This window comes from Pistacia vera, unplaced genomic scaffold (genome assembly GCF_008641045.1).
Source record: "Pistacia vera cultivar Batoury unplaced genomic scaffold, PisVer_v2 Contig785, whole genome shotgun sequence".
Classification (NCBI taxonomy): domain Eukaryota; kingdom Viridiplantae; phylum Streptophyta; class Magnoliopsida; order Sapindales; family Anacardiaceae; genus Pistacia; species Pistacia vera.
The window spans coordinates 265,844-293,689 of NW_022196651.1; the positions used below are offsets into that span (position 1 = coordinate 265,844).

At 33.3% G+C, this 27,846-nt stretch overlaps 2 protein-coding genes and 1 pseudogene across 2 annotated transcripts; 1 reads left to right on the forward strand and 2 right to left on the reverse strand.

Moving 5' to 3' along the window:
- Positions 1-212: 212 nt before the first annotated feature.
- Positions 213-3,358, reverse strand: LOC116116833 (annotated as a pseudogene).
- An 8,545-nt stretch (positions 3,359-11,903) lies between these two features.
- LOC116116841 (nodulation protein H-like) lies at positions 11,904-16,413 on the reverse strand. Its single transcript, XM_031402887.1, has 6 exons — positions 15,998-16,413; positions 15,229-15,497; positions 14,891-15,149; positions 12,780-12,959; positions 12,538-12,693; positions 11,904-12,294 (listed from the first exon to the last, which is right to left on the reverse strand). Exons 1-6 carry the CDS (start codon positions 16,025-16,027, stop codon positions 12,127-12,129), a joined length of 1,062 nt encoding a protein of 353 aa, XP_031258747.1. The 5' UTR covers positions 16,028-16,413; the 3' UTR covers positions 11,904-12,126.
- A 7,110-nt stretch (positions 16,414-23,523) lies between these two features.
- Positions 23,524-27,419, forward strand: LOC116116839 (patatin-like protein 1). The gene is made up of 8 exons (XM_031402884.1): positions 23,524-23,729; positions 23,859-24,040; positions 24,160-24,346; positions 24,779-24,800; positions 25,306-25,445; positions 25,555-25,860; positions 26,884-27,059; positions 27,235-27,419. The coding sequence occupies exons 1-8, from the start codon at positions 23,592-23,594 to the stop codon at positions 27,305-27,307; spliced, it is 1,224 nt and encodes a 407-aa protein (XP_031258744.1). The 5' UTR covers positions 23,524-23,591; the 3' UTR covers positions 27,308-27,419.
- The last annotated feature ends 427 nt before the right edge of the window (positions 27,420-27,846 follow it).

Genomic DNA, 27,846 nt, shown 5'->3' on the forward strand with positions numbered 1-27,846 from the left:
TTCTAGATCAATAAGGACCAAAGACATACTCAACAAGGGTGAGAAAGCCAGAGATATAGAGTGGAAGCCAAAAATTCAGGGGGGGTTATCCTGTCTCTAACTAAAATCAGTTGAAGTGGTATTCACCACGTTTCACAAGTTAGCAGAGCAGTCATCTAATAGTCAGCATTCAGAAAATTCTCTACAACTGTCCATGGAGTGTTCTGTTGACTTCATCCCAGTCTGTATATGTTCTGACAATGAGCCTTGTGAATTTTAACCTGACGGCTTGTTAGTTCCATCTGCGGGAGCCTCAGAAACTCGAGAACATCTTTTACTTTCTGCAACAAACAATCGAATTAGACCATGCATAGAAACAAGATATATAGAACCAATTAAATTAGTTGAGAGTGTAGTTGCAACATCACACTTCTCAGATTTATGTCAGTTATGAATTGCATGTTATTATGGAAGAAAATGAATGGAATACTAGTTATGCATGGATAAAGAATTTTCTTCCTTTCTTTTTTCCAATTAGGAATAAACAGGATTTCAAAAAATTGTGATAATCCTCACCGTGGGATTTTAATGAGATCCTCATAATATAGAACAATATGGTGAGTAACTATGAAGTATTTAAAGCCTGGGTTGCTGTCACTCCACTTCCTTCAGATCTATCATCAGATGTGGAATTGATGGTAGGCTATAGCTTGAAAGTGTCTCGGCCTATAAGAAGTTAATAGCAGAGAGTTCAAGATCATATATGTGTACATATGTACACATAAAGGTAGAAAATAGAGAGAGAGAAACCTCTTGGATGAATGCACATGAGACTTGTGGGTTCCATTCAATAGCTTAGCATAGCGGTCATAGGAATTTGCAAGTACAGAAACCAACGCAACAGATTTGTCGAAAGAGAAATATTGCAGACACACCTTTATGATTGAAGTATTCTACTATTTCTCTATGGTGCTCCATCAACCCCTGCGCCAGGTATGATAACAGAATTAAAACTCTTTCGGCTGTTTCCCATCAAACAAATATTTAAAAGCGAGTCACAATTATTATGTCTTACAAAATAACTACCAATATCTCAAAATAATGCAGAGTTTAAGTATTTAGAAAAGATCTCTAAGCCGATTGCCTTGATTGAAAAGAGCATAATCATATGTTCAAAAAAATCACATGTTTAGAATATTTTTAACCGCTATTGCAACGTTTGGTAAAATCGAGCCAACAATACCCATATAGGCTATACCACAAAATTAAGTTATACCCCATTTATAAGGATGACTTGACCCTGCCATGAAACCAATGAAATAACCTATGAAACGTTTCTAAGAGCACAAACGATTTTTTGCACTAAAGTAAACAGCCTGACATAGGTACTGAAACTGTATATTGAAACAGAAAATCAGCATCCAGTGTTTTGTTCATAATGAATAATTCGTACTGAAAATATATGCGTCTGTTTAAGAGCCAAATGGTCCATACAATGCCTATTGACAAGTTGTTATGATAGGTGATAATCCCATAGATTGCAATTGCACATCAGTTAGCATAAAATTTCAATAAATCCACAGAACCAAAAGACTTGGCAAATTAATTTCCCAGAAGCATTCCTTTTTTTATTTTCGCTAGGAGCTATCACCACTTTGATAGCTGCACTAGAGTTGCTCACTATTTGGCACTATGACATCCATATTAAGTTTATAGTAAAACCTTCAAAGAATATGGCTTACTATATGCACTGTTCCGGGTTTGAATCTCCTTATTTATTTAGAACAAAAGAGCACTGGTACCAGAATAACATTAAATTTCCAAGTCACAGAGGTGCTGACACATAATGCCATCAAACAATTAGAAATTCCTGGCAATAATGGCACCAAACAGTTAAAAACCCTTGTCTGCATTACTGGGAAACACAAGACTCTTTGCAGGTAGTTAAAATTTTATAATTTTTCCAAAAGTTTGGGTCACTATGTTGTCTTATAGTTCCGTATTTTCAAAAACTTGAACAAGTCAAATAGAAATCAAGAGAATTTAGAGTTCAAATTCTAAGCTGGCTGCCTAAACCATATTAAGAACACATCAAGTTAGCAAACTCCAACCTTGAATCCTCAAGATAGTTCTTCCTATAATATGTTCCCTTGTTATCTAAATGGGACTCTCAGTTACAGTCTTTTCCAATTCTTCCTTTAAAGAACAGTTTATAATTTTTCTTAAAAAACAACCAAAGCATCATAAGCACAACTCCAAGGGGGCGGGGGGGGTGGCGTGTGTTGGTGGAGACTAGTTCTCAAAAATTAATGATAAGCCCACCTGTGTAGAAAGAAATCACCTGAAGAAATTACTTTGAATTAGGAACGGGATAGCTTAACTTCGGTAAAGTTTGAATCCATAATCATCAGACAATGGAACAGTCTGATTCCAATGTGTAAATAGCAAATGTCACAACCATGAAAATCTTTGTATTCCCAGTATGATAAACCATTACTAAGTTGAATAGGAAGACTTAATGAAAAGCCTAGGAAAGTAGTAGAGAATCTTCTTAAAGCTTGCATAAAGAAAAACATCATTCACCCAATAAAAATAGTATTAAATCAAACATCAACAAAGCAAGGACTAAGAAAATATATTTTCTTTGGACCAATAATGAAGAATAATTTCAGACACGTTTATAGGCAAACAGTTAGGTGAAATGATGTTTACTTGGGAGTCTCACATTCAAATGGTAATGGGTAAACAATAGGCCTTTTACCGCCACCATATGTCATCTAATGAAAAGGTTATCACAAAGACAAATTAGAAGACAACATTATACCTGATTGAGCATCCACTTAAAGCCAACTGTGCAGAACACTCATTCTTGGAGCACTAGTTAACCAATCCATTGTAAACTTTATCAAGAGTACTTATAATTGAGAAATATTCTCCTCCGATCCAATTTGGAGAAAATCTCCCCATTTGAGCTCACATTAATGACTATTTAACAAGGTCTCAAACCATCACCTGATCTGTTTGCATTGATATTGGCAAACAATCTTACAGGATTATGTTTGCATTCAGCTCTGCCCATACAACAAAACATCACATAATGAGAACAAGCTTGTGAGAAACTTTTGGAAAATAAGAAATTCTTAGTACCTGCTAAAGTCTGGGGTTGTGGGTAATGCAATTGAGGAACTTCTAACTGTTTGGTGCCATTGTGCGCCAGGATCTCTGATTGTTTAATGTCATTATCAGTATAAGCTCCCTATGACTAGGATGTTTGGTATTTAAATTTGGTGCAGTGCTATAGCTTTAACCGGATTGAGCAGATTAAAACGCCACAAACCATCGCAAATAGTAAAGCCATCATCCTTAAGAACAATGGAGATTTCTTCGCAGGCTTTATATTAGAGCATCCTAAAGCAAAAAGAAAAATGATCAAATATTTAAGTTTGCAAATTAAATTCGTGGGCAAAAAAATTACAGACATCTTACATTCTAATCTTATCTAAGCTAGGTAAAAAATAGAACAAAACACAAACGATAATTATTAGAAAGACATGAAGAAAAAAGATTATGGGATGCACAAAAATAAAAAAAAATAAAATGTTACTGGAAAAGCAATAACAAGACACAATGTCTATAAAACTTTGAAGCCCAAATAAGTAAACAAAGCAAAACAAAATACCAAAAAAAATGAAATAAATCATATAGAGAACCCCAGATCGGACATGCAGAAAAAAAAATCTCAAACACCCCCAACATAAAGAACAACCTATAAAGGAAGAACCTTTTCAAAGAAAAATATGAACAAATAATAGAACTTTAAGAAAGTATAAAATTTAGAGGAAAAAAATAATATTGAAGCAAACAAATGAACCATAGTACCTGTTGAGGAAAAACGTATTCTGCCATTGCTATGTCCGGAATGTGAAGAGAAAAACCCAGTAAAGTTAAAAGAAGAGCAGAAGAGAAGAAGAAAAATAAATCCCCTTCTCCTCGTACAGTCAGCTGCACGAGAACAACGAACGGGAAGCAAAGACAAGAAGAAGAAGACAAACAGATATGTAATAGTTATGAGATTCGGAGAAATTTGGCGTCGTGGAAAACAAAGCGCTTAACAGAAAAAAGAAAAAAAAAAAAAAAGTCTTCTCTCGTTTGTGTTTCCTGGTATGAATTGCTGTAGTACTAGTTGTCTAATTATTGAACAAAAACCTGTGTTTATGACTGGTAAAATTTCTGTTTGCCTTAAATCGGGTAGTCTTCTTCAACCGCGGAATCACAATGTCTGAGTCCGGTAAAAATAAAATGTAGGGAACATGAGTTTGACTTTTGTTTGTGTAATTAATTTGTTTTTTATTTTTTTTATTTGAGTAATTTTGAATCATCCATAAAATCTTTTTAAAAATTGGTATAATACTTCATGAATAAGATAAATAAAACAAATTTTTATCTAATTTCGTAGAGTAAATTATTATAATCACATGATGGGAATAATTTGGTTTACCCTTTAATAATTATTTCAAATATGGAAATTGTTCCCTCTTCCAATTTAAACAATTACTATTAAATTTGGCTTTCTTATTTAGCATAAATGAATAATATATTCCATGAGATTAGTTGGTCTGTCTTGACTAATTATGGGGAACACTTGTTAAAGTTGTAAACTTAGGGTAACATTTATAGAATAAATTACATATTGTAAATTGGGACAGCAAGAGGCATTGATTTGTTGAGGAAAAAAAAAAAAATAGGAAGTTGTTGCTTGCCTTCAAAATGACTCCTGACATGGTCAATTAAATTAACTGGTTTCTAATAAATAAAATGGCTTGATTTTATAATAATAATAAAGTCTAATTAATAAAAAGGATGGGATATATACTCTCAAAAATCGCGAAGACATTAAAGTTTAGTCAGGTCTTAAATGCTGAAAAGTCGATTAGATGTCCATATCTTATCCCCGCAAGACTTGGCCTTAATTGCTATTACTAACAAATAAATAAATAAATAAGTTGATGACTTTAGAAAATTTGATAAAATTAAATAATAATTAACTTGGGCATCATTGACATCACTTGAATTGATATTTAATCTAATTTAACCGCCTACTATCAAAATCATAATTGATAAAAATAAATTCTAGTTTAAGTAAGTGGAATTTTATAGCTAAAAATTGGGAAAATTTGGGAGGAGTCTAGAATTTGGTAAAAAGAAACATTGAAAATATGAATTAAAATATTTTAAATTGATATAGGATGGGACTAATGTGGAAAACTGTAATTATAGTTAATTATTTTTATGAGTACTTGTGTAAATAAATTGTATTATATTTATTTGAAAATCGTAGAAATTTAAAAAATAATAAAACGTTTTTAAACAAAATGATGACAACCGTAAAGACAGCTTTAGTGAAGAGATGACAACACTAGCCGTTATATTCATAATTGATAGTAACATGTATTGTAGAGATATGATTAAAAGAAATGGGCAAAAACATTGTTTCAATAAATAAAATAAATAAAAATAATAATAATTAAAAAGATATGGGAAATGCCGAAATGCAATTGCATCAATCATCATTGATAATGAATATTTCTGCCTTTTCACTATTACTTTATAATATAAGAAACATTTTAACACAGAAACATACTTAAAATTTTATTATTTTATTTACAGTCAAAAAACAGTTGAAAGTAGATAAATGTTTCTGAAAAAAAGCGCAGTACCCAAAACACGTGAAAATGAACATAACAATTTTAGACAGCTGGAACTGGAAGAATACAAAGTCTAAAGGAGTCTTCTGACAACCATTTCTATACGTTTCAACGTTTTCTTCGTTGAAGCTTGTCCAACTTTCAAGACATATTTCTAGGTAATAAAAATGAAATCATTAAACATGGCCAGCGTTTGTCTGGCAACGTGAACCACGCATATTACAATGACATATTTTTAATGATCAGTCAAATTAAAGCGAAATGTTGTATCACAACATATTAATTTATAAATAAAAAATTTGTTTCTTTTAGAAGTGTTAGAATTAATATGTGGAATGCAATAATAGATACGTAGAGATGAAGTATTGTGAGGGGTGTGTGTGTGTTAAACGGGAAGTGGGATGCTACAAAATGAGATGGGATAAATGATGAAAAGTACTTGAATGGGGTCAGTAAAGTAGGTTGTTGAGGTTCATATTTATAAGCCATGATTAACATAGTTTATTTGTATCGTAGATAATATAAATTATAAAAAAGTATATAAACAACCATACAAAAGTCAATCTAGTTATGAAATCAGATGTCTTTTCTTTCTCTCTTTTTCCCTGTTTCTTCAGGGTTCGATTGATCTTGTAGGACTCTTGTAAGGCTAGTATTATTTATCATAAACTCTATATAGAATTTATAAAAAAGTTTTATAGTTTTCAATAAAGATGGCCAACCATCTCACCAAATTTTTTCACAACACCGATGTGACAATTTATAATTAGGGAGATGAAATATTACGAACTAACAATTAGAGTTGTCACATCAATGTGAGAAAAAAAAATTAAGATTGATATGTAAGTGTAGTTTACCGTTTTAATAAAAATTGGATCACAATCCAATCTTACAAATTTTCTCTCATAACTCATATGGGATCTCGCAATTAATAGACGAGACCTATTATAAGCTACTAATTAGAGTTCATATCACAATGTGGGAGAAAGATTATAAATGTGATAAGTATACTCTCGGTATTTTTCGTCTCCTCCTTTGACTTTATCCCAATCATTCCTCCTTTCCCTCAAGGATTAACTTTTCTTCACCTCCCCTGTGATTCAAATGATGTTTTCTAAATTTGTGCCAAATTATGACTATTCCCTTTTGCTTCTATCCTCTGAAGCAATCACACTTCACTTATTTTGTTAGTAGAAAACTATAGTAATAGTTCAAATTAACATGATTTCTGTAGCATTTCTCCTCCCTATCAAGGTAATTAACATGCTTCCTTCAAACCAGTGTTTTTAGCGACGTTAGTATGTGAATTTACAATTTTATCCTTATTGTACGATAGCAGTATGTAGTACCCAGCTGTGGAGCTTGTTATCGTAAATGGGTACTAAATGCACTTCAAATTTTTTCAAGTACACATATAATTATCTGCAAACAACATTGTGGTCCATGGAAGGTATCTGGCATTTACAGCAAGCTCATGCAGATTGTGCAAAAACAAAACAAAAATTTTTAGGCCGAGAGAGATTGAACCACCCAAGTTACATGTACACACAATTCAGCAAAGATAGTATAACTATATAATCACAAAATACGCCTAAGAAAAATGGAGTGCAATTGTACAAGCCTAAATTATTACATAAAATATACTGAATTTGTATATGGGATGCAATCAATCCACCTATCATCTCGGAATATTAAACATCATAATTTCAATTAATCCTTAGTTGCTCATGGTTATAATAGAAACAAAACAAGTATGAAACAACATGCGCAGCAATAAATTAAATTACAACTTCATATAGTCAATATATATAATCATACACAAACATACATATATACTGTATAGTCAATAAATATTCACGGATTGTTGTTGAATTAGAAGATGTTGGTCGTGGAGTAGGCAAGCAGCTTGAGGATTACAAATCTGAACGGCGGTGGAAACTGGAGCTGTGGTGGTCGACTCTCGACTGTCGTGACATTGTCGTTGTTCCTGGTTCAATGAATAGATCCACCGCAGAGCAACAGCTATGGACTGTGGATTGTGGTATGTGGGTGGTTATTGTGGTGATGCTGCAGACTGTGGACTGTGGGTGACTGGGGGTTGCTATGAACTATAGTGCAGCAGATGTGGACTGTCGTCGTCAACTAGTCGCTGGTGAGTGGGTGTTTCGTGGTTGTTATGGTGAATGGTGATGATGGGTGAGTGGGTGTCGACGAAATGGATGCAAGAGTGGATGGGTGTGGCACTGTCAACTCACTGTGGGTGGCAGCTTGGCCCTACTGGGTGCTGGCGAAGTGCGAAGAAATGAAGAATCGAAGATGGAGTCTGCTCAGTTGGTGTGGAGTGTGCATTATGGAGATCAGAGCTTGGAGGGGGAGAAGAGAAATAGAGAAGTATAGATGAGTGTGGGTGTGGCCCTGTGGCCCTGTGGGACTGTCAACTCACTGTGGGTGGCGGCGTGGCACTGTTGGGTCTTGGTGAACGTGCGAAGAAATGAAGAATCGAAGATGGAGTGGACAGTGGAGTGACTAGAGTCTGCTCAGTTGGTGTGGAGTGTGCACTATGGAGATCGGAGCTTGGAGGCGGAGAAGAGAAATAGAGAAGTAGAGAAGTAGAGATGTGAGGTTAGGTCACTGAGATATTCAAAAAAAAATAAAGGCTAAAATGCAAAATAATTTTTGCTTATATACTTAGGGTATAACCAGTTTTAGAAACCGGTTCTGGTTAACCGATTTGGAAAATATCCCAAACCGAACTGGTTTTTCAGTTTTTTAAATTTTGCAAACCGAAAATCAAACCGGTTTGCAAAAAAAACCTAATTTTTGGTTCGATTTCCAGATTATTTCTCCCACCCCTAACAAAAACCTCTAACACAACAAACAGAAAACAGAATTAGCCTAGAAACAAGCACACAAGGAAACAAAACCCACCAGCTCCCACACAAACCCACTAGCCCCACCGAAACCCCTAGGCTCCTAAGAGGTTGACATCAACTGCACACAAAACCCTCCAACACCGCCAAAACCACCCCCTACTGTCCCTCTCCAACCACCTGCACACACAACATAGCAACAAGCAAACAAAGAAAAGCCATCTGGTGGTTGATAGTTGCATAAATTTAGTGTTTTTAGGTTTGTTTTATAACCTTCTAGTTAATTTCTCATTCGTTTCTGTGTTTTGATGTTAGTTTTTGTTAAGTTTGGAATATGAATGGTCAGCTATTGATTGAAGAATTTTCGTAATTTTCAGGCCTTAATTGAGAGATTGGCATTGGAATGATATTGGAATTCAAAGCGTGAAGAAATTGAGATTAGTTGACAAGTTTGAAGGCCATGGCCTTGCCTTGGTGGCTCACCATGGCCTGGTGGTGGAATGAAGATAAAATATCGAGGACAGGAAACACCATGGCCTAGGCTATGGTGACGTACATTTAGACACGGCCTAGGCCATGTCGGTACTTTTGGGTTTTTTTAGTTTTTCTTTCTTTTTTGTTTGGAACTATTTGGGTATTAAGGATGATTAAGATTACTCCTTAGGAGCCGAATTTACCCTTCTTGAGAAGATTATTGGTAACAAAAGAGAAAGGAGAATCAAGAACAAAATTCATCAAGAGTTTGTTTTTACTTTCAATATGATTATTTCTTGGATTCTTCTCTTGTTTCTTTATTATGAACTATTTTCTCAGGCTAAGACTAGGGTTAGTCTATTTATGGATCTGTGATCAATCTTTTACTCTTTGGTTAGTGAATTATTTTTCTAATGATGAGTTTATATTATGTGCTTAATGCTATTAGAACTTGATCATTTCTGATAGAATTGTTTTGTGGATTGAGACTGAGAGGAGATATCACATGAGTGCTCTAGTAATATAGGCCATGGATTAATTGGATATGGAGATATATGAATTGATACATGCAATAGTCATAGGCAGGATTAACTTGTGCTGAAAGCTAGAGGATTCATAAAGCTTAATGCTCGTCTATTTCATTAAATCATATAGAGATATCAGGTTATGAAATAGAAGTGAATTAATATTGCTTGAAACAATATTGGTTAACCTAGGAAATCCCGTTGTCACATTAATTATAAATTCATTGACCATAGTAATTGAGGGGTGCAGAGAAGTTATAGATGAGCCTGAAGTCTTAGCCGTTTTCTCTCATTGAATTCTTAATTTTAGTTTTACTACAATTCGTTTCTAACATTCCAGATTTTAATATTTTAGTTTTAAAGATCACCTTTCTAAGTTTTGATTATCTAGATAAAGTTAAGACTAATTTATATTTCAGTACTTGTTTACGCAATCCCTTGGGTACGATAACATGTATTTTTTATACTGTATTACTTGAGACTAGTACACTTGCTAGTAGTTGTTGCAAACAACACAACAGTGGTTGCTCAATGAAGGGCGGTCTCAAACTTTGCGGTGTGAAGAAGTGAAGATGAGGTGGTGGAGGTGGAGGTGAAATAAGCTTGAAGGGAAGGGAAATGTCTCTGTTTTAGGGATTTTGCAGCCGAGTGTCTTGTTTTAGATTTTAGGGCAAATCTGATCTTACACAAGCTGAAACGATCGATCAAGCTCACGAGCTTCGCCGACGCGAGTAGTTCGAATCGAGCCCAGAAAAGCTCGACACCTTTCGCGAGCTTGAAGGTGAGCACGAACTCGTGAACTACTCGTCTTTTGACGAGCCGAGCCTACAGTTCGTGACAAGTCGAGCCCGAGTAGCTCACGAGCTAGTCGATTCAACTGCACCCCTAATTCCACCTGCCCAAAATATTATTATTTTTCTACTGTATTGTAATTAGCATTTTAATTTAGGAGTCTACATATATATGCTAATTTGGAAAGAATAGAAGGCCAAATATTTGTTAATGGAAGACTGTAATGAAAATAATCAAGTTGAAATTATAAAAAAATAAAATAAAATAAAAAAGAAGTAAGATGTCATGAATTCAATACATGAAATATTTAATTTTGTATCGACATACTCTGATACTCTCTCACGCAAAATCTCTCTTCTTGGCTTCTGCTTTATCAAGTAAAATGAAATTAATAGTACCTTCTTGGCAACTGAACTGATTTGCCATGTTATTCAAGAAGTGAAAACTTTTATTAATTATCTCTAATATGAACTCTTTCGCTCTTATATATGTAATTTATAAAAGCAAAGTAGCAGCCAGGCTAGCTTAGGGTTGTATGTTGTCACATGGTCAGTAAAAAGTTTGCATGCAGCCGCCACTTATATTGAGTTATTTTTTTAATAAAAAAATTAGTCTCTCTACTTAAAATTGAATTGAAGAGTGATGCGGTGCAAAAACATTCGTAGATCTGAGAGTGTAATTAATTAATTAACCATCCATTCCATTTGAAGTTGAGATCATTAAGGAAACAGCTGGAGATCATATTATATTTGAATATAGTGTTAAACTTAAATCTGTCTTCTAAGACTATATAAGAATAACGTTGGAACTTGAAGTGCATAAATATAATACATGTCATACAAATTGTAAAGAGAGGTCGGTACAGACAAGTTGGCATGAACTGGTCCTCACGACGCACATTTTAGAAGTATTTGTCTTGGACCTTTTTGCTGCTCTTCTCTACTTTTCTTCAAAAGACACTATTATTTTCTGCCAGTGCTTATCTTTCCAACTAGAACTCTAGTTATATATGCTGTAACCCATCTAAATTTCCCTTTATCTATTGCTATTAAACTTTGCTAATGTTAACTTCTTAGTTCTACCGGCAATTTAACCACCAATTCTTTTCAAAAGTTAATCTTCGCTGCCAATATGCAGATAGCTTCGTAGTTTGTAGTAGAGTATGAGGTAATCATGTTGTAATATGGATTTTGAGCTCCCTCTAAATATGTATTACAGTTTACCTTAGATAAGATTGTAATATTCCTGCCTTTCATGCAGTAGGTCTCGGCTCACTTGTGCTAAGCCCATAAAAAATGCGCATTTAAGACTTTTAGGTTGGGCTTAAGAATTTTGGGATTAATTCAATCCACGCACGTCATAAATTCTAAAGACCCTAATCCAAACATTGTGGGCCTTAAGATAGTTACCCAGTTGGGCCTAACGAAACTCAGGCATAGTAATATTTCCGAGTTGGGCCAAATCCAATATAGTACTATAGCTGTTTTACTTGCGCGTGCGTGTGTGTATATATATATATATATATAGTAATTTACTAACACGAGAATGAAGAACAGGAATAAAATAAGAGCATTACTTGCTATTATAATTATTTTGATTACCTGACATTTACATGGTGTTTCTATGATCAATAAGGACCAAAGACATACTCAACAAGGGATTGAGAAAGCCAGAGATATAGAGTGGAAGCCAAAAATTCAACGGGGGGGTTATCCTGTCTCTAACTAAAATCAGTTGAAGTTGGTATTCACACCGTTTCACAAGTTAGCAGAGCAGTCATCTTTAATAGTCAGCATTCAGAAAATTCTCATACACCGTGCCATGGAGTGTTCTGTTGACTTCATCCCAGTTCTGTATATGTTCTGACAATGAGCCTTTGTGAATTTTAACCTGACGGCTTGTTAGTTCCATCTGCGGGAGCCTCAGAAACTCGAGAACATCTTTTACTTTCTGCAACAAACAATCAGAATTATGACCATTGCATAGAAACAAGAATATATAGAACCAATTAAATTAGTTGAGAGTGTAGTTGCAACATCAACATTCTCAGATTTATGTCAGTATAGATTGGCATGTTATTATGGAAGAAAATGGAATGGAATACTAGTTATGCATGGTATAAAGAATTTTCTTCCTTTCTTTTTTTCCAATTAGGAGATAAACAGGATTTCAAAAAATTGTGATAATCCTCACCGTGGGATTCTTAATGAGATCCTCATAATATAGAACAATATGGTGAGTACTATTGAAGTATTCTAAAGCCTGGGTTGCTGTCACCTCCACTTCCTTCAGATCTATCATCAATGATGTGGAATTGATGGTAGGCATATAGCTTGAAAGTGTCTCGGCCTATAAGAAGTTAATAGCAGAGAGTTCAAGATCATATATGTAGTACATATGTACACATAAAGGTAGACAAATAGAGAGAGAGAAACCTCTTGGGATGAATGCACATGAGACTTGTGGGTTCCATTCAATAGCTTAGCATAGCGGTCATAGGAATTTGCAAGTACAGAAACCATCCGACGCAACAGATTTCGTCGAAAGAGAAATATTGCAGACACACCTTTATGATTGAAGTATTCTACTATTTCTCTATGGTGCTCCATCAACCCCTGCGCAAGGTATGATAACAGAATTAAAACTCTTTCGGCTTAGTTTCCCATCAAACAAATATTTAAAAGCGAAGTCACAATTATTATGTCTTACAAAAATAACTACCAATATCTCAAAATAATGCAGAGTTTAAGTATTTAGAAACTAGATTCCTCTAAGCCGATTGCCTTGATTGAAAAGAGCATAATCCATATGTTCAAAAAAAATCACATGTTTAGAATATTTTTAAACCTGCTATTTGCAACTGTTGCATGGTAAAATCGAGCCAACAGAATACCCATATAATAGGCATATACCACAAAATTAAGTTATACCCCATTTATAAGGATGACTTAGTCCCTGCCATGAAACCACTGAAATAACCTATGAAACAGTTCTTAAGAGCACAAACGATTTTTTGCACTAAACGTAAACAGCCTGACATAGGTACTGAAACTGACTATATTGAAACAGAAAATCAGCATCCAGTGTTTTGTTCATAATGAATAATATCGTACTGAAAATAGTATGCGTCTTGTTTAAGAGCCAAATGGTCCATACAATGCATATTGACAAGTTGCTTTTCATGATAGGTGATAATCCCATTTCAGATTGCAATTGCACATCAGTTAGCATAAAAATTTCAATAAATCCAACAGAACCAAAAGACTTGGCAAATGTAGTTTCCCCAGAGCATTCCTTTTTTTTATTTTCTGCTAGAAGCTATCACCACTTTGATAGCTGCACTAGAGTTGCTTCACTATTTTGGCACTATGCACGTGACATCCATATTAAATGTTATAGTAAAGCCTTCAAAGAATATGGCTTGACTATATGCACTGTTCTCCGGTGTTTGAATCTCCTTATTTTATTTAGAACAAAAGAGCACTGGTACCAGAATTAAACATTAAATTTCCAAGTCACAGAGGTGCCTGACACCAATAATGCCATCAAACAATTAGAAATTCCTGGCAATAATGGCACCAAACAGTTAAAAACCCCTTGTCTGCATTACTGGGAAACACAAGACTCTTTGGCAGGTAGTTAAAATTTTATAATTTTTCCAAAAGTTTGGGTCACTATGTTGTCTTATAGTTCCGTATTTTCAAAAATCTTGAACAAGTACAAATAGAAATCAAGAGAATTTAGAGTTCAAATTTCAAAGCTGGCTGCCTAACCCATATTAAGAACACATCAAGTTAGCAAACTCCCAACCTTGAATCCTCAAGACATAGTTCTTCCTATAATATGTTCCCTTGTTATCTAAATGGGGATTCTCAGTTACAGTCTTTTCCAATTCTTCCTTTAAAGAACAGTTTATAAATTTTTCTTTTAAAATAACAACCAAAGCATCATAAGCACAACTCCAAGGGAGCGGGGGGTGTGCGTGTGTTGGTGCAGACTAGTATCTCAAAAACTTAATGATAAGCCCACCTGTGTAGAAAGAAATCACATGAAGAAATATACTTTGAATTAGGAACGGGATAGCTTAACTTCTGGTAAAGTTTGAAATCCATAATCATCAGACAATGGAACAGTCCTGATTCCAATGTGTAAATAGAAAATGTCACAACCATGAAAATTGTATTCCCGGTATGATAAAGCACATAATACTAAGTTGAATAGGAAGACTTAATGAAAAGCCTAGGAAAGTAGTAGACAATCTTCTTAAAAGCTTGCACTTAAAGAAAAACATCATTCACCAAATACAAAATAGTATTAAATCAAACATCAACAAAGCAAGGACCTTAAGAAATATATTTTTCTTTGGACCAATAATGAAGAATAATTTCAGACACTGTTTATAGGCAAACAGTTAGGTGAAATGATGTTTACTTGGGAGGTCTCACATTCAAATGGTAATGGGTAAACAATAGGCCTTTTACCAGCCACCAATATGTCATCTAATGAAAAGGTTATCACAAAGACAAATTAGAAGACAACATTATACCTGATTGAGCATCCACTTAAAGCCAACTGCTGCAGAACACTCATTCTTGGAAGCACTAGTTAACCAATCCAAGTTGTAAACTTTATCAAGAGTACTTATAATTGAAGAAATATTTCTCCTCCGATCCAATTTGGAGAAAATCTCCCCATTTGAGCTCACATTAATATGACTATTTAACAAGGTCTCAAACCATCCACTTCCTGATCTTTGCATTGATATTATGGCAAACAATCTTACAGGATTATGTTTGCATTCAGCTCTGCCCATACAACAAAACATCACATAATGAGAACAAGCTTGTGATGAAAACTTTTGGAAAATAAGAAATTCTTAGTTACCTGCTAAAAGTCTGGGGTTGTGGGTAATGCAATTGAGGAACTTCTAACTGTTTGGTGCCATTGTCGCCAGGAATCTCTGATTGTTTAATGTCATTATCAGTATAAGGTCTCCCTATGACTAGGATGTTTTGGTATTTAAATTTGGTGCCAGTGCTCATATGCTTTAACCGGATTGAGCAGATTAAAACGCCACAAACCATCGCAAATAGTAAAGCCATCATCCTTAAGAACAATGGAGATTTCTTCGCAGGCTTTATAATTAGAGCATCCTAAAGCAAAAAGAAAAATGATCAAATATTTAAGTTTGCAAATTAAATTCGTGGGCAAAAAAATTTACAGACATCTTACATTCTAATCTTATCTAAGCTAGGTAAAACATAGAACAAACACAAAACGATAATTATTAGAAAGACATGAAGAACAAAAGATTATGGGATGCACAAAAATAAAAAAAATAAAAATGTTACTGGAAAAGCAATAACAAGACACAATGTCTATAAAACTTGTGAACAGCCCAAATAAGTAAACAAAGCAAAACAAAATACCAAAAATAAATAAATAAATAAAATGCAATAAACTCTATAGAGAAACCCCAGATCGGAACATGCACAGAAAACAAAAATCTCATAACATCCCCCAACATAAAGAACAACCTATTAAAGGAAGAACCTTTTCAAAGAAAAATATGAACAAATAATAGAACTTTTAAGAAAGTATAAAATTTAGAGGGAAAAAAATAATATTGAAGCAAACAAATGAACCATAGTACCTTGTTGAGGAAATAAACGTATTCTGCCATTGCTATGTCCGGAATGTGAAGAGAAAAACCCAGTAAAGTTAAAAGCAGAAGCAGAAGAAGAAGAAGAAAATAAATCCCTCTTCTCCTCGTACAGTCAGCTGCACGAGAACAACGAACGGGAAGCAAAGCACAAGAAGAAGAAGACAAACAGATATGTCATAATGTTATGAGATTCGGAGAAATTTGGCGTCGTGGAAAACAAAGCCGCTTAACAAGAAAAAGAATATAAAAAAAAAAAAAAAGTCTTCTCTTCGTTTGTGTTTCCTGCGTATGAATTGCTGTAGTACTAGCTTGTCTAATTATTGAACAAAAACCTGTGTTTATGACTGGTAACAATTTCTGTTTGCCTTAAATCTGGGTAGTTCTTCTGCTCTAACCGCGGAATCACAATGTCTGAGTCCGGTAAATAAATTAAATGTAGGGAACATGAGTTTGACTTTTGTTTTGCTTAATTAATTTGTTTTTTATTTTTTTATTTGAGTAATTTTGAATCATCCATAAAATCTTTTTAAAAATTGGTAATTAATACTTCATGAATAAGATAAATAAAACAACTTTTTATCTAATTTCGTAGAGTAAATTTATTATAATCACATGATGGGAATTAATTTTGGTTTACCCTTTAATAATTATTTACAAATATGGAAAAATTGTATCCACTCTTCCAATTTAAACAATTAGCTTAAAATTTAGGCTTTTCTTATTGAGCATAAATGAAGATAATATATTCACCTGAGAATTAGTTGGTCTGTCTTGACTAATTATGAGAGGAACACCTTTGTTAAAGTTTGTAAACTTAGGGTAACATTTTATAGAATAAATTTACATATTGTAAACTTGGGACCAAGAGGCATTGATTTTGTTGAGAAAAATAAAAAAATAAAAAATAAAATGAGAAGATTGTTGCTTGCCTTCAAAATGACTCCATTGACATGGTCAATTAAATTAATTGGTCATTCTAATAAATAATAGATGGCTCTGATTTTATAATAATAATAATAAAGTCTAATTAATAAAAAGGATGGGATATATACTCTCAAAATACGCGAAGACATTAAAGTTTAGTCAGGTCTTAAATGCTGAAAAGTCAGATTAGATGTCCATATCTTTATCCCCGCAAGACTTGGCCTTAATTGCTATTACTAACAAATAAATAAATAAATAAGTTGAATGACTTTAGAAAATTTGATAAAATTAAATAATTAATTAACTTGGGCATCATTGACATCACTTGAATTGATATTTAATCTTAATTTAACCGCCTACTATCAAAATCATAATATGATAACAATAATAAAATTCTAGTTTAAGTATTATTGGGAAAATTTTGATCAGCTAAAAATTGGGAAAATTTTGGGCAGGAGTCTAGAATTTGGTAAAAAGAAACATTAGAAAATTATGAATTAAAATATTTTAAATTGAATATATGGATGGGACTTAATGTTGGAAAACTGTAATCTATATGGTTAATTATTTTTATGAGTACTTGTGTAAATAAATTGTATTATATTTTATTTGAAAATTGTAGGAAATTTAAAAAATAAATAAAACGTTTTTAAACAAAAATGATGACAACCGTAAAGACAGCTTTAGTGAAGAGATGAAACACTAGCCGTTATATATCATAATTGATAGTAACATGTATTGTAGATGATATTTGATTAAAAAGAAATGGGCAAAAACATTGTTTTCAATAAATAAATAAATAAAAATAATAATAATTAAAAAGATATGGGAAATGCCGAAATGCAATTGCCATCAATCATCATTGATAATGAATATTTCTGCCTTTTCACTATTACTTTACTTTACATAATATAAGAAACATTTTTAACACAAAAACATACTTAAAATTATTATTATTATTTACAGTCAAAAAATCAGTTGAAAATAGATAAATGTTTCTGAAAAAAATGTCAGCACAGTACCTGCAAAAACACGTGAATAATGAACATAACAATTTTAGTACACGCTGGAACTGGAACGAATACAAAGTCTAAGGAGTCTTCTGACAACCATTTCATACGTACGTTTCAACGTTTTCTTCAAGTTGAAGCTTGTCCAACTTTCAAGACATATTTTCTAGGTAAATAAAAATGAAATCATTAAACATGGCCAGCGTTTGTCTGGCAACGTGAACCCCACGCCATATATAATTGGTGTATACATATTTTTTAATGAGTCTAAATTAAAGCGAAATGTTGTATCACAACATATTAATTTATAAATATAAAAATTGTGTTTCTAGAAGTAGTTAGAATTAATATTGTGGAATGCAATAATTAGATACGTAGAGATGAAGTATTGTGGAGGGGGTGTGTGTGTTTAAACGGGGAAGTGGGATACTACAAAATGTGGGAAAATAATTGAGTTGTTGAAGGATGTACGTCAAATTTATGTATCAAATGATGTGATATTATCTTGATCGTCGATTAATTATGAATTAATTGTAACAGTATTCCAAAATGAGTATGGGAGAACATGATTGAAAATATACTTAAATTGGGGCCGATCAGTAAATGTATGGTTGTTGAGTGTTCACCTTGTTTATAAGGCCACTGTTTTTTAACCCTAGTTTATTTTTATCAGTAACTGCACTATAGAATTTAATAAAAAGTTTTTATAGTTTTCAATAAAGATTGGCCAACCCATCTCACCAAATTTCTTTCACAACACTGATATGACAATTCGTAATTAGGCAAACGAGACTCATTACGAGTTGATCAATTATGAGTTGTCATATCGAGGTTGTGAGTAAAAATTTGTAAGATTGAGTTGTAAGTGTAGTATTACTCGTTTTTAATAAAAATTGGATCACAATCTAATCTTACAAATTTTCTCTCATAATCTCGATGTGGTAACTCGCAATTAACTAGACGAGACCTATTATAAGCTGATCAATTACGAGCTATCATATCAGAGTTATGAGAGAAAGATTGTAAGTGTAGTATTCCCGATAGCTTTCATCTCATCCTTTGACTTTATCCCACTGATTCCATCCTTTCCCTCAAGCATTAACTTTTCTTCACCTCCCCCTGTGATTCAAATGATGTTTTCTAAATTTGTGCCAAATTATGACTATCCCCTTTTGCTCCTATTCCTCTGAAGCAATCACACTTCACTTATTTTGTTAGTAGAAAACTATAGTAAATAGTTCAAATTAACATTTCTGTAGCATTTCTCCTCCCTATCAAGATAATTAACATGCTTCCCTTCGAAACCAGTGTTTTTAGCAGACTTTAGTATGTGGAATTTACAATTTTATCCTTATTGTACGATAGCAGTACTGTAGTACCCAGCTGTGGAGCTTGTTATCGTAAATGGGATACTAAATGCACTTCAATTATTTCCCAAGTACACATATAATTATCTGCAAACACATTGTGGTCCATGGAAGTGTATCTTGACAAGTATATGGGATGTCCTCAGTTTACGTCAATTGAATTGAATGAACATATCCTATCAGATTGGATAGCTCAAGCAGCCACGTCGATATCGATTCAAACATCAACACTGCGATCGATCATGATCTTAGTCGTTTCAAATCTTATTCAAAATCGAATTCTGCATCTCCATAACTTTAGCCATAAATATTGCAATTTTAGACTAAAATTATTTTCTATATCCCTGCTGGGATTCAAACTCAAACGATTATCTTAAAAATTATCTACAATTTATGTTGAAGTGTTTTCTACAGGTTTGAACACTTCTACTCTCAGATCACCCACCTATTACAATTTGCCATTTTTTATTCACTATTTTAAATTGCGATCGAATTTGAGGTGGGTTTGACTCCTCACCCAATAAGGTCTTGTTGAATGGGAGGATTACTCCCTCTTATAACCCAATAGGCCTGAGAGCACCTAGTCGATGTGGGACTCCAACACTCTTTCTCACGGTCGAGCCGATATGTTGGGTCATGCCTGTTATTGGAGGTAGCTGCTAGCTCTAACTCCTCACCCACTGGTTAAGCGTTCAGCTCAATTGAACTTAGACTCTGATACCATGATAAAATTTGAGGTGGGCCTGACTCCTCAACCAATAAAGTATTGTTGAATGGGAGGATTACCCCATCTTATAACCCAGTAGGCTTGAGTGTGTCTAGTCAATGTAGGACTCCAACAAATTGGAAGAGATAAACCAAAATATCTTGACTTCACATAGCTTGCAAAATCAATTGGATGCGTTTGGTTTAATATTCCTATCCATATTCCCAATCTTATTCCCAAAATATTTGTTTGTTTAATTATTTAGGAAATATTAGTATATTTTTTAATTACTTTTAGACCCCTTAAGTTGATTAATTTCATTAAATACCCCAAAAAAAGTTTAAAAATTAACAAAAACACCCTCACCCACCTATAGTTGCTAGATTCCGAAAACCACCGTCAATAATAGCCAGAATCTGTCACAAGGGCCTAAAAACGATCGGAACTAGTCAGTAATTCACCGATTTGGCCTTTTGTGTGGATCTGGCTGAAAAAGGCCAGATCTGGTCGTCAGCGACGGCCAAAGAAATGGTCGTCGTTGGACTTTTGCGGCCGTAGATCTGCCATTTTTCGGCCAAATCCGTGGTAGATCTGGCCGGAAAAGGCCATATCGACGCCCTACTCGCCAAACCAACCGGTCTACATCGTAGCGCCATTTTCCAGCCAGATTCAGGTGGTGGTAGCCGGAATCTGGCACTGTGGGTGGGTGGGGGTGTTTTTGTCATTTTACAAAAAAATTATATATTGGGGTGTTTAGTTAAATTAGCAAACCTAAGGGGTTTTTTTGTTAATTTTTAAATTTTATCTCGTAATACTCACTTTATTCAACTACTCAATATTATTCCCAAAATCTTATCCAAAATAACAAAATAAACGGACCCTATTATTTGCCCATTTGTCTCTTAAAAATCCTTTCTTTCAAGAACAGCTTTGAATATGAGGTGATGAAGTAAAAGGGATTAGTAGAATTAGAACATTATTTGAACTTAAATTATTGATTAATTACTTAAAAGAAGAAGAAACCATCATTAGTTTTCTTGTCAATAAGAACAAAGAAAAAAGAGAACCACACGCATTCAGCCCAGGTATTATTACATTAAGCCAGGAGACAGGATAATAGGATATGGTTAACTCATTCAATAACATATCAGTTTTTTTAAATATTAAATATTTTGATCCACACTCCACATGCGCCTATCAGTCCAGAAAATTCCAAGCTTGTTTGTTGAATGTTTTTTATTTTGGATTAATATGTGTTTAACAAGAAATGAAATGCGTGGCTTTTAATTAACTTCTGAATTTTATTTTATTTTGATGGGTCAAGTAAGTTATCATCTATCATTCTCTAGTCTTCGGCTACGCGTTGAATAGGGAAAGCAAGAAGAAACTCAGCTTATTTATAGAATCATATATTATGTATATAGTTATTTATTTAAGAAACCAGAAGAAAGGACTGGGTAGTTTTAATACTTTGTGTTTGCTGTAATGACTGTTCTGTTCTACATTTGACTTTTTAGTTTAGAAATTTCCAGGGCAAAACATTTGGCTTTTTCATAATCAATAACTTCAAAGACGGGTATATTGAATTGCCTGAAATTTTCAAATGTTGATTTTCTCATCAAAGTTTCCGTGACAAGCTTAAAGTTTCCCATTTTAAAGAATTGAATTGGTTAATAATGTCTTGTTCGAGGGAGAAAGAACTACATATTTTAGTAGAATAAGTAAGAAAATTGAATAGAAAGCGTGGTGACGGGACAAAAGGTTTTACTATTTAACCTTTGCTTGAGACAGTTGGCTAAACTAATAATCAGGATTAATTAGCATAATTAATATATATATAACAAAACATAATTCATCTTTCAAGAGTTGATTAAGGTAATTATTAATATATATAAACATACTTATATATGTTACTGTGACTGCTATCATCACAGGCCTTGGCTCATGCATGCTAGGTAAAAGCTATATGTGTCAATTTTTTAATTAATAATTAAATAAAAATGAAACGACTGATAATTCCCACATTGTTTGCCTCCGACTTCTTATAGAGTACTGAATAGAGCTGGTATTGTTGTAGCTGTAGTTTAATTTAATATTGATCTGGAAACCTTGCTAATATTAGGAAGTTATCAGTTATTTTGAGCCCGTAAGAGTTTTGTGATAATTTATCTATCAAAGATAAATCACACTCTAACTTTGGTGTAACCATTCATACAAACTTCTATCAAGCAAAACTTATTAGGTGTATTATTGTTTGTTTTGGTTGGAGAAAACGAAAAAAAAAAAAAAAAATTATTCATTTGATAGCCGCTTCGCTCCTAAAATTAATACTAGGCTAATCCCCAAATTATTTGTTTATTTAGTTAAATGTTGAATGAGTTGTGGCTACCATCGAGTAACTTGTTAATTGAACAACTTAATTAATTTGACTAAAGAATAAATTCATGTTAACACAATTAATTAACGAATTATTATTTATAGTTTGATTAGCTATAGTTAATTCACTGAAAGATGAAAATAGTATTACTGAAAAAGGATAATAATATGTGCGAAAGTACAAGTTATTCTCAAAACCATAATAAATATATAAGAACGAGTTACACATAATTTTGGCAATGAAAGAAGCTGAAGAATGGAGGTCAGCCACGCTTGATAAAAGTAGTACTATGCCATGGCTTGATCATATAAAATACACTACTATAGTACTATGCCATGGCTGCTGCAACTTAATCTGTAGCAAATTAGGCTGTGCTCAAATGACATAAGGCATTTCTTCTAACCTTTAATTAATTTGTAGCAACAGTAAATAAATAATAATAATAATAATAATAATAATAAGTAGGAATTAATAACAGGTGTTATTTCACTGTTTCGTGGGGAAAACCCAGTTTGTATATATTATTGTAAAGTATATTTGGCAGCTATCGGAGATGGCAACTTCGCACCAACAATACTCTTGGATGATCAGTAGTTTTGTTCTCCAGAGAAAGCATGAGAGGTGCGCTTTAACTTAAATAAACAAAGAGCAGCTTTGATTTATTAATTTATTAAATATTAAGTACCTAGGCTTTGTTCTGACTGGCCCAAACAGTTGGCCAAGTTGACGAGTAATGGATGAACATAAGTTACGAAGAATTTGCATATACTCTATGCCGCCTTAAATTCAACACTCCTAAAACAGATTGATATATTCTTCGATAACATTATACTTATAAAGAAATCTTCAAAGATTTTCATACAAAGTGAGGTAGCAAAAAATGAATGAAAGAGTGAAACAAAAAGTCAAACTCATTAAATTCATTCTTCTATTCATTTTTTGTCACATCAATTTGTATAGACGTCTTTGTAAAATTTATTTATAAATGTAGTATTACTTTATATTCTTTCAACCTGCATCCCTCTATCTCTATATATACTTCTTAGGGTTCATCCATTAATCATAACTCCAGTACTTACACATTTGTGCCCTTCATCACCCTCTTCTTAGATTCTCTCTCTCTCTTTTTTTTTTTTTAACCTAAGTTTATCCGGTCCTTATTTTATCTTCTCTCTATTGCTTTGTTCTACAAATCAAAATGGGGAAAAGAACATCATACTTAACAGTTCAACCTCCAAAATGCGGAAAACTTATTACAGTTCTTAGTATTGATGGAGGAGGAATTCGAGGAATTATTTCGGGAGTTATTCTAGAGCACCTTGAATCTCAACTTCAGGTAGTCAATATTCTAAAGAAAAACTTATTATGAACATTAATTGTTGTCACTTGTCACGGACTTCATGTATACAGTATATACATGGTTCTAACAGTACTGCGTATTTAAATTTTGTTCACAAATATATAGGAACTAGATGGTGAAGATGCAAGGCTTGCAGATTACTTTGACGTAATTTCAGGAACCAGTACAGGAGGTCTCATAACAGCCATGTTAACTGCTCCAAATGAAAATAATCGTCCCTTATACGCGGCCAAGGAATTAGTACCATTTTACTTCGAAAATGGTCCTCAAATTTTCCCTCAAACAAGGTAATGATATTTTTATAAAAACCTCGTTAACAGTGGCATCATGCTATATCAAACACAGTTAGAATTGTCTTATGTATTTTGACCGTGCTGGTTCACCTTCTCGCTTATGAAATACACAGGGGGATGCTAGCTTGGCTTGTAAATCTATGGAAAGCTCTAACGGGAAGCAAATATGATGGGAAGTATCTCCATAAGGTGATAAGGGAGAATTTAAAGGACAAAAGATTGCACCAAGCTTTGACAAACATAGTTATTCCAACCTTCGACGTCAAGAAACTTCAGCCCACTTTCTTTTCCTCCTATCAGGTTGCTAGCTTACAAGATGATACATATACATATCTTATACACATAAACACAGCCATGAATCATGATCATATATCCACACAAACACTCAGAGAAAGAGGTTTGAGTTATAGCCATGCACAAAGTGAAAAGTTTTACTGCTAGCCATGGCCGCGGTTGCGTCTATCAGTACAATACTTATTTTATGAAGTTTTATGAAAGTGGTTTGAGACTTGAGAGCAGAGGATAAATATTTAGATAAAGCTTTTATAAGTAGAGAATAACACATCAAGTCATTAGGTTTATTATTATAGACGATATATTGAATGAAGTTAATATGAACATTCGTTGCTTGTGTTTTTCGCCGGCATTGTTAATTAGAAGCAAACAGTTTATCCAGTCCTGATAATAAAAATTGGAATATAATTTTTATATTTAATTTTTCCACGCATGCAGCTAACACCCGATACAGGCTTAGATGCTAAATTATCGGACATATGCATAGGGACCTCAGCAGCGCCAACTTATTCTCCTGCCCATTGCTTTACCAACAAAGATCATGAATTCAATCTCATCGATGGTGGAATGGCAGCCAACAATCCTGTAAGATTCTTTTTTTTTTTTTTTTTTTTTGTAAAGAAATTAAAAATCACCTACTATAAAATCAGATTGTATAAATATGTCATATTATCAATTTAATAATTAACTTAATGATTGCAGACTTTGGTTGCAATTAGTGAGGTGATGAAACAGATAACAAAGAAGAATCCGGATTACTTCCCAGTAATCAAGCCCTTGGAATATGAGCGTTTTATTGTGATTTCAATCGGATCAGGGTCGAAAAGGAGACAAGGAAAATACAGTGCTAAAAGGGTTTCAAAGTGGGGGGTGTTTTGTTGGATATACGATGATGGATCTACTCCAATAATAGATTGTTACAGTGCAGGAAGTGAGGATATGGTTGATTACCACATCTCNCTTAGATGCTAAATTATCGGACATAAGCATAGGGACCTCAGCAGCGCCAACTTATTTTCCTGCCCATTACTTTACCAACAAAGATGAAAATGGAGTTATGCGAGAATTCAATCTCATCGATGGTGGAATGGCAGCCAACAATCCTGTAAGATTCTTTTTTTTTTTCCTTTGTAAAGAAATTAAAAATCACCTATAAAATCAGATTGTATAAATATGTCATATTATCAATTTAATAATTAACTTAATGATTGCAGACTTTGGTTGCAATGAGTGAGGTGATGAAACAGATAACAAAGAAGAATCCAGATTACTTCCCAGTAATCAAGCCCTTGGAATATGAGCGTTTTATTGTGATTTCAATCGGATCAGGGTCGAAAAGGAGACAAGGAAAATACAGTGCTAAAAGGGTTTCAAAGTGGGGGGTTTTTTGTTGGATATACGATGATGGATCTACTCCAATAATAGATTGTTACAGTGCAGGAAGTGAGGATATGGTTGATTACCACATCTCTGTTGTTTTCCAAGCCCTTCATCAACAGAAGAATTACCTTAGGATCAATGTAAGCCCTTCGACACTCTAATAACTATAAGTTACTGTTTCTTAGAGTTCAATTTTTTGCTGCTTTTTTTTACTAGTGTTGAAGAAGAAAGAATTAATTAAAATCGGTTTTCGCGCAAATAAATTTTACTTAACTAGCAAACTTTGGAAGCCCTAGAAGATTATTAACTTATAAAACCATAAGAAAATAAAATAAAATAAAATTCTATCTACTTATGTCATTTTATTGAGACAGATACATCTATTTATTTTAATTAAAAAAAAAAAAACAATTCTTTGCTTTTCTCCTAAACAAACTTTTTAAAACTTCTATTGGAAGAAACATTTCTCAACGCATAGATATATATACCCTTGCAACAATAGTTCGAACATATAAGTAACCACACAAGAAGAATTAATTTAAAAAGGAATTGTTATATACGTTAGAAACATATATAAGGAGTTTTAATAGCATGATGTTAAAAATATAACATACCAACCACGAATCATTATGTATGTAATTCATAATATTTCTCCATCTGAACAAAAAATGTTAAGAATTATATACTAAACAATAGAGAATTTCTGATGTGTTGTATAATACTAAAAATCAAATTGATGATGAAATATCACTTTTAAAATGTAAAAAATAAAAGAGTAAAATGTAACGTATAAGTTATATCAGTTTATAAACCCAATAGTATTATTTAAGAAATATAATAATATGAAGAAACAGTTAATAATCTAATGATAAGAAAAGTACGCAAGTTTTGATGATGCACACGTACAGTGTGCTTTCTGGAACACCAAAGGACAACACAACCTTAGACTTTTCTGGAACACCAAAGGACAAAACAGCAGAATTTTCAATCAGGAATATTTTGTTCAATGCTGAAGAAAGATATATATATAATCATTTGCACGAGCGTGATAACTGACACAATTTATATATTCATATCTAAATAATAAAGTATTATAGAAGGGAATTATATATGACAGTACTAATCCATGAATAATCTATATTATGTTATTAATTTCAAACCAGGATGACACGCTACAAGGAGATTTGTCTTCTATTGATGTAACAACGAGACAGAATTTGGACAACCTTGTTAAAGTTGGGGAGAATTTGTTGACCAAACCAGTCTCGTGTGTAAATTTGGAAACTGGTATCAATGAACCAGTTCAAGGTGCAGGCACCAATATGGAAGCACTCCAAAGGTAACTTTTATATATATACATATAAATGCTACGAATTATTAACAATAAATTATAAACTTAAACAAGCATCTGAATTTTATCAAAATTATAATCTGGAGAGAATCCTAATTTTCCGTTAAAAAGAAGGTCACCATCTTTAATGTAAAAGCTCTGATTGTCTGTTTAATGTTTGCAGGTTTGCAAAAATGCTCTCTGATGAAAAGAAGTTCCGTGAATCAAACTCCCCGCATAACAGAGCCAATGAATAAAATTAAGAGTGGATATGGAAATTAATTGGTCATTGTCGTTTACTACTTATTAATTATTTGTATGTTTTGATTTGGAGTTATTGTGAAATAAAGCTATATTGTTGTGTGTTAATCCTCCGTTACAGTGGATCTTTGATAGAAATTGGGTTGGACAATGATCATTTTGTAGGTTTGAGTAGAATTTTCTATGAAAAACTTCTTTGAAAAACCAGCTTGCCAAGAGAAGCCACATGCCTACCCCTCTCATTTTTCCTCTCAATATGGGATCCTAACACACTACCATAAACATGTTTCAATTTCATTTTTCTTATGCCATAACATAACCATTCTTTAGAGGAAAAGAAAGGGGAAAAAAAAAAAGTTTCATTGATTGGCATGGATCTACCTAGTGAGGCCAAATCATAATCGTTCGTGATCTAGCCCCTAGCCACGCAAAAATCAAATTTGTGGTTGTGTACCCATCGCCTTCCACTTTAATTATGATCTCTCTAATTATCTGATTGGATTAATCTGAGTTAGAATTCGAAATAGGGAACGTT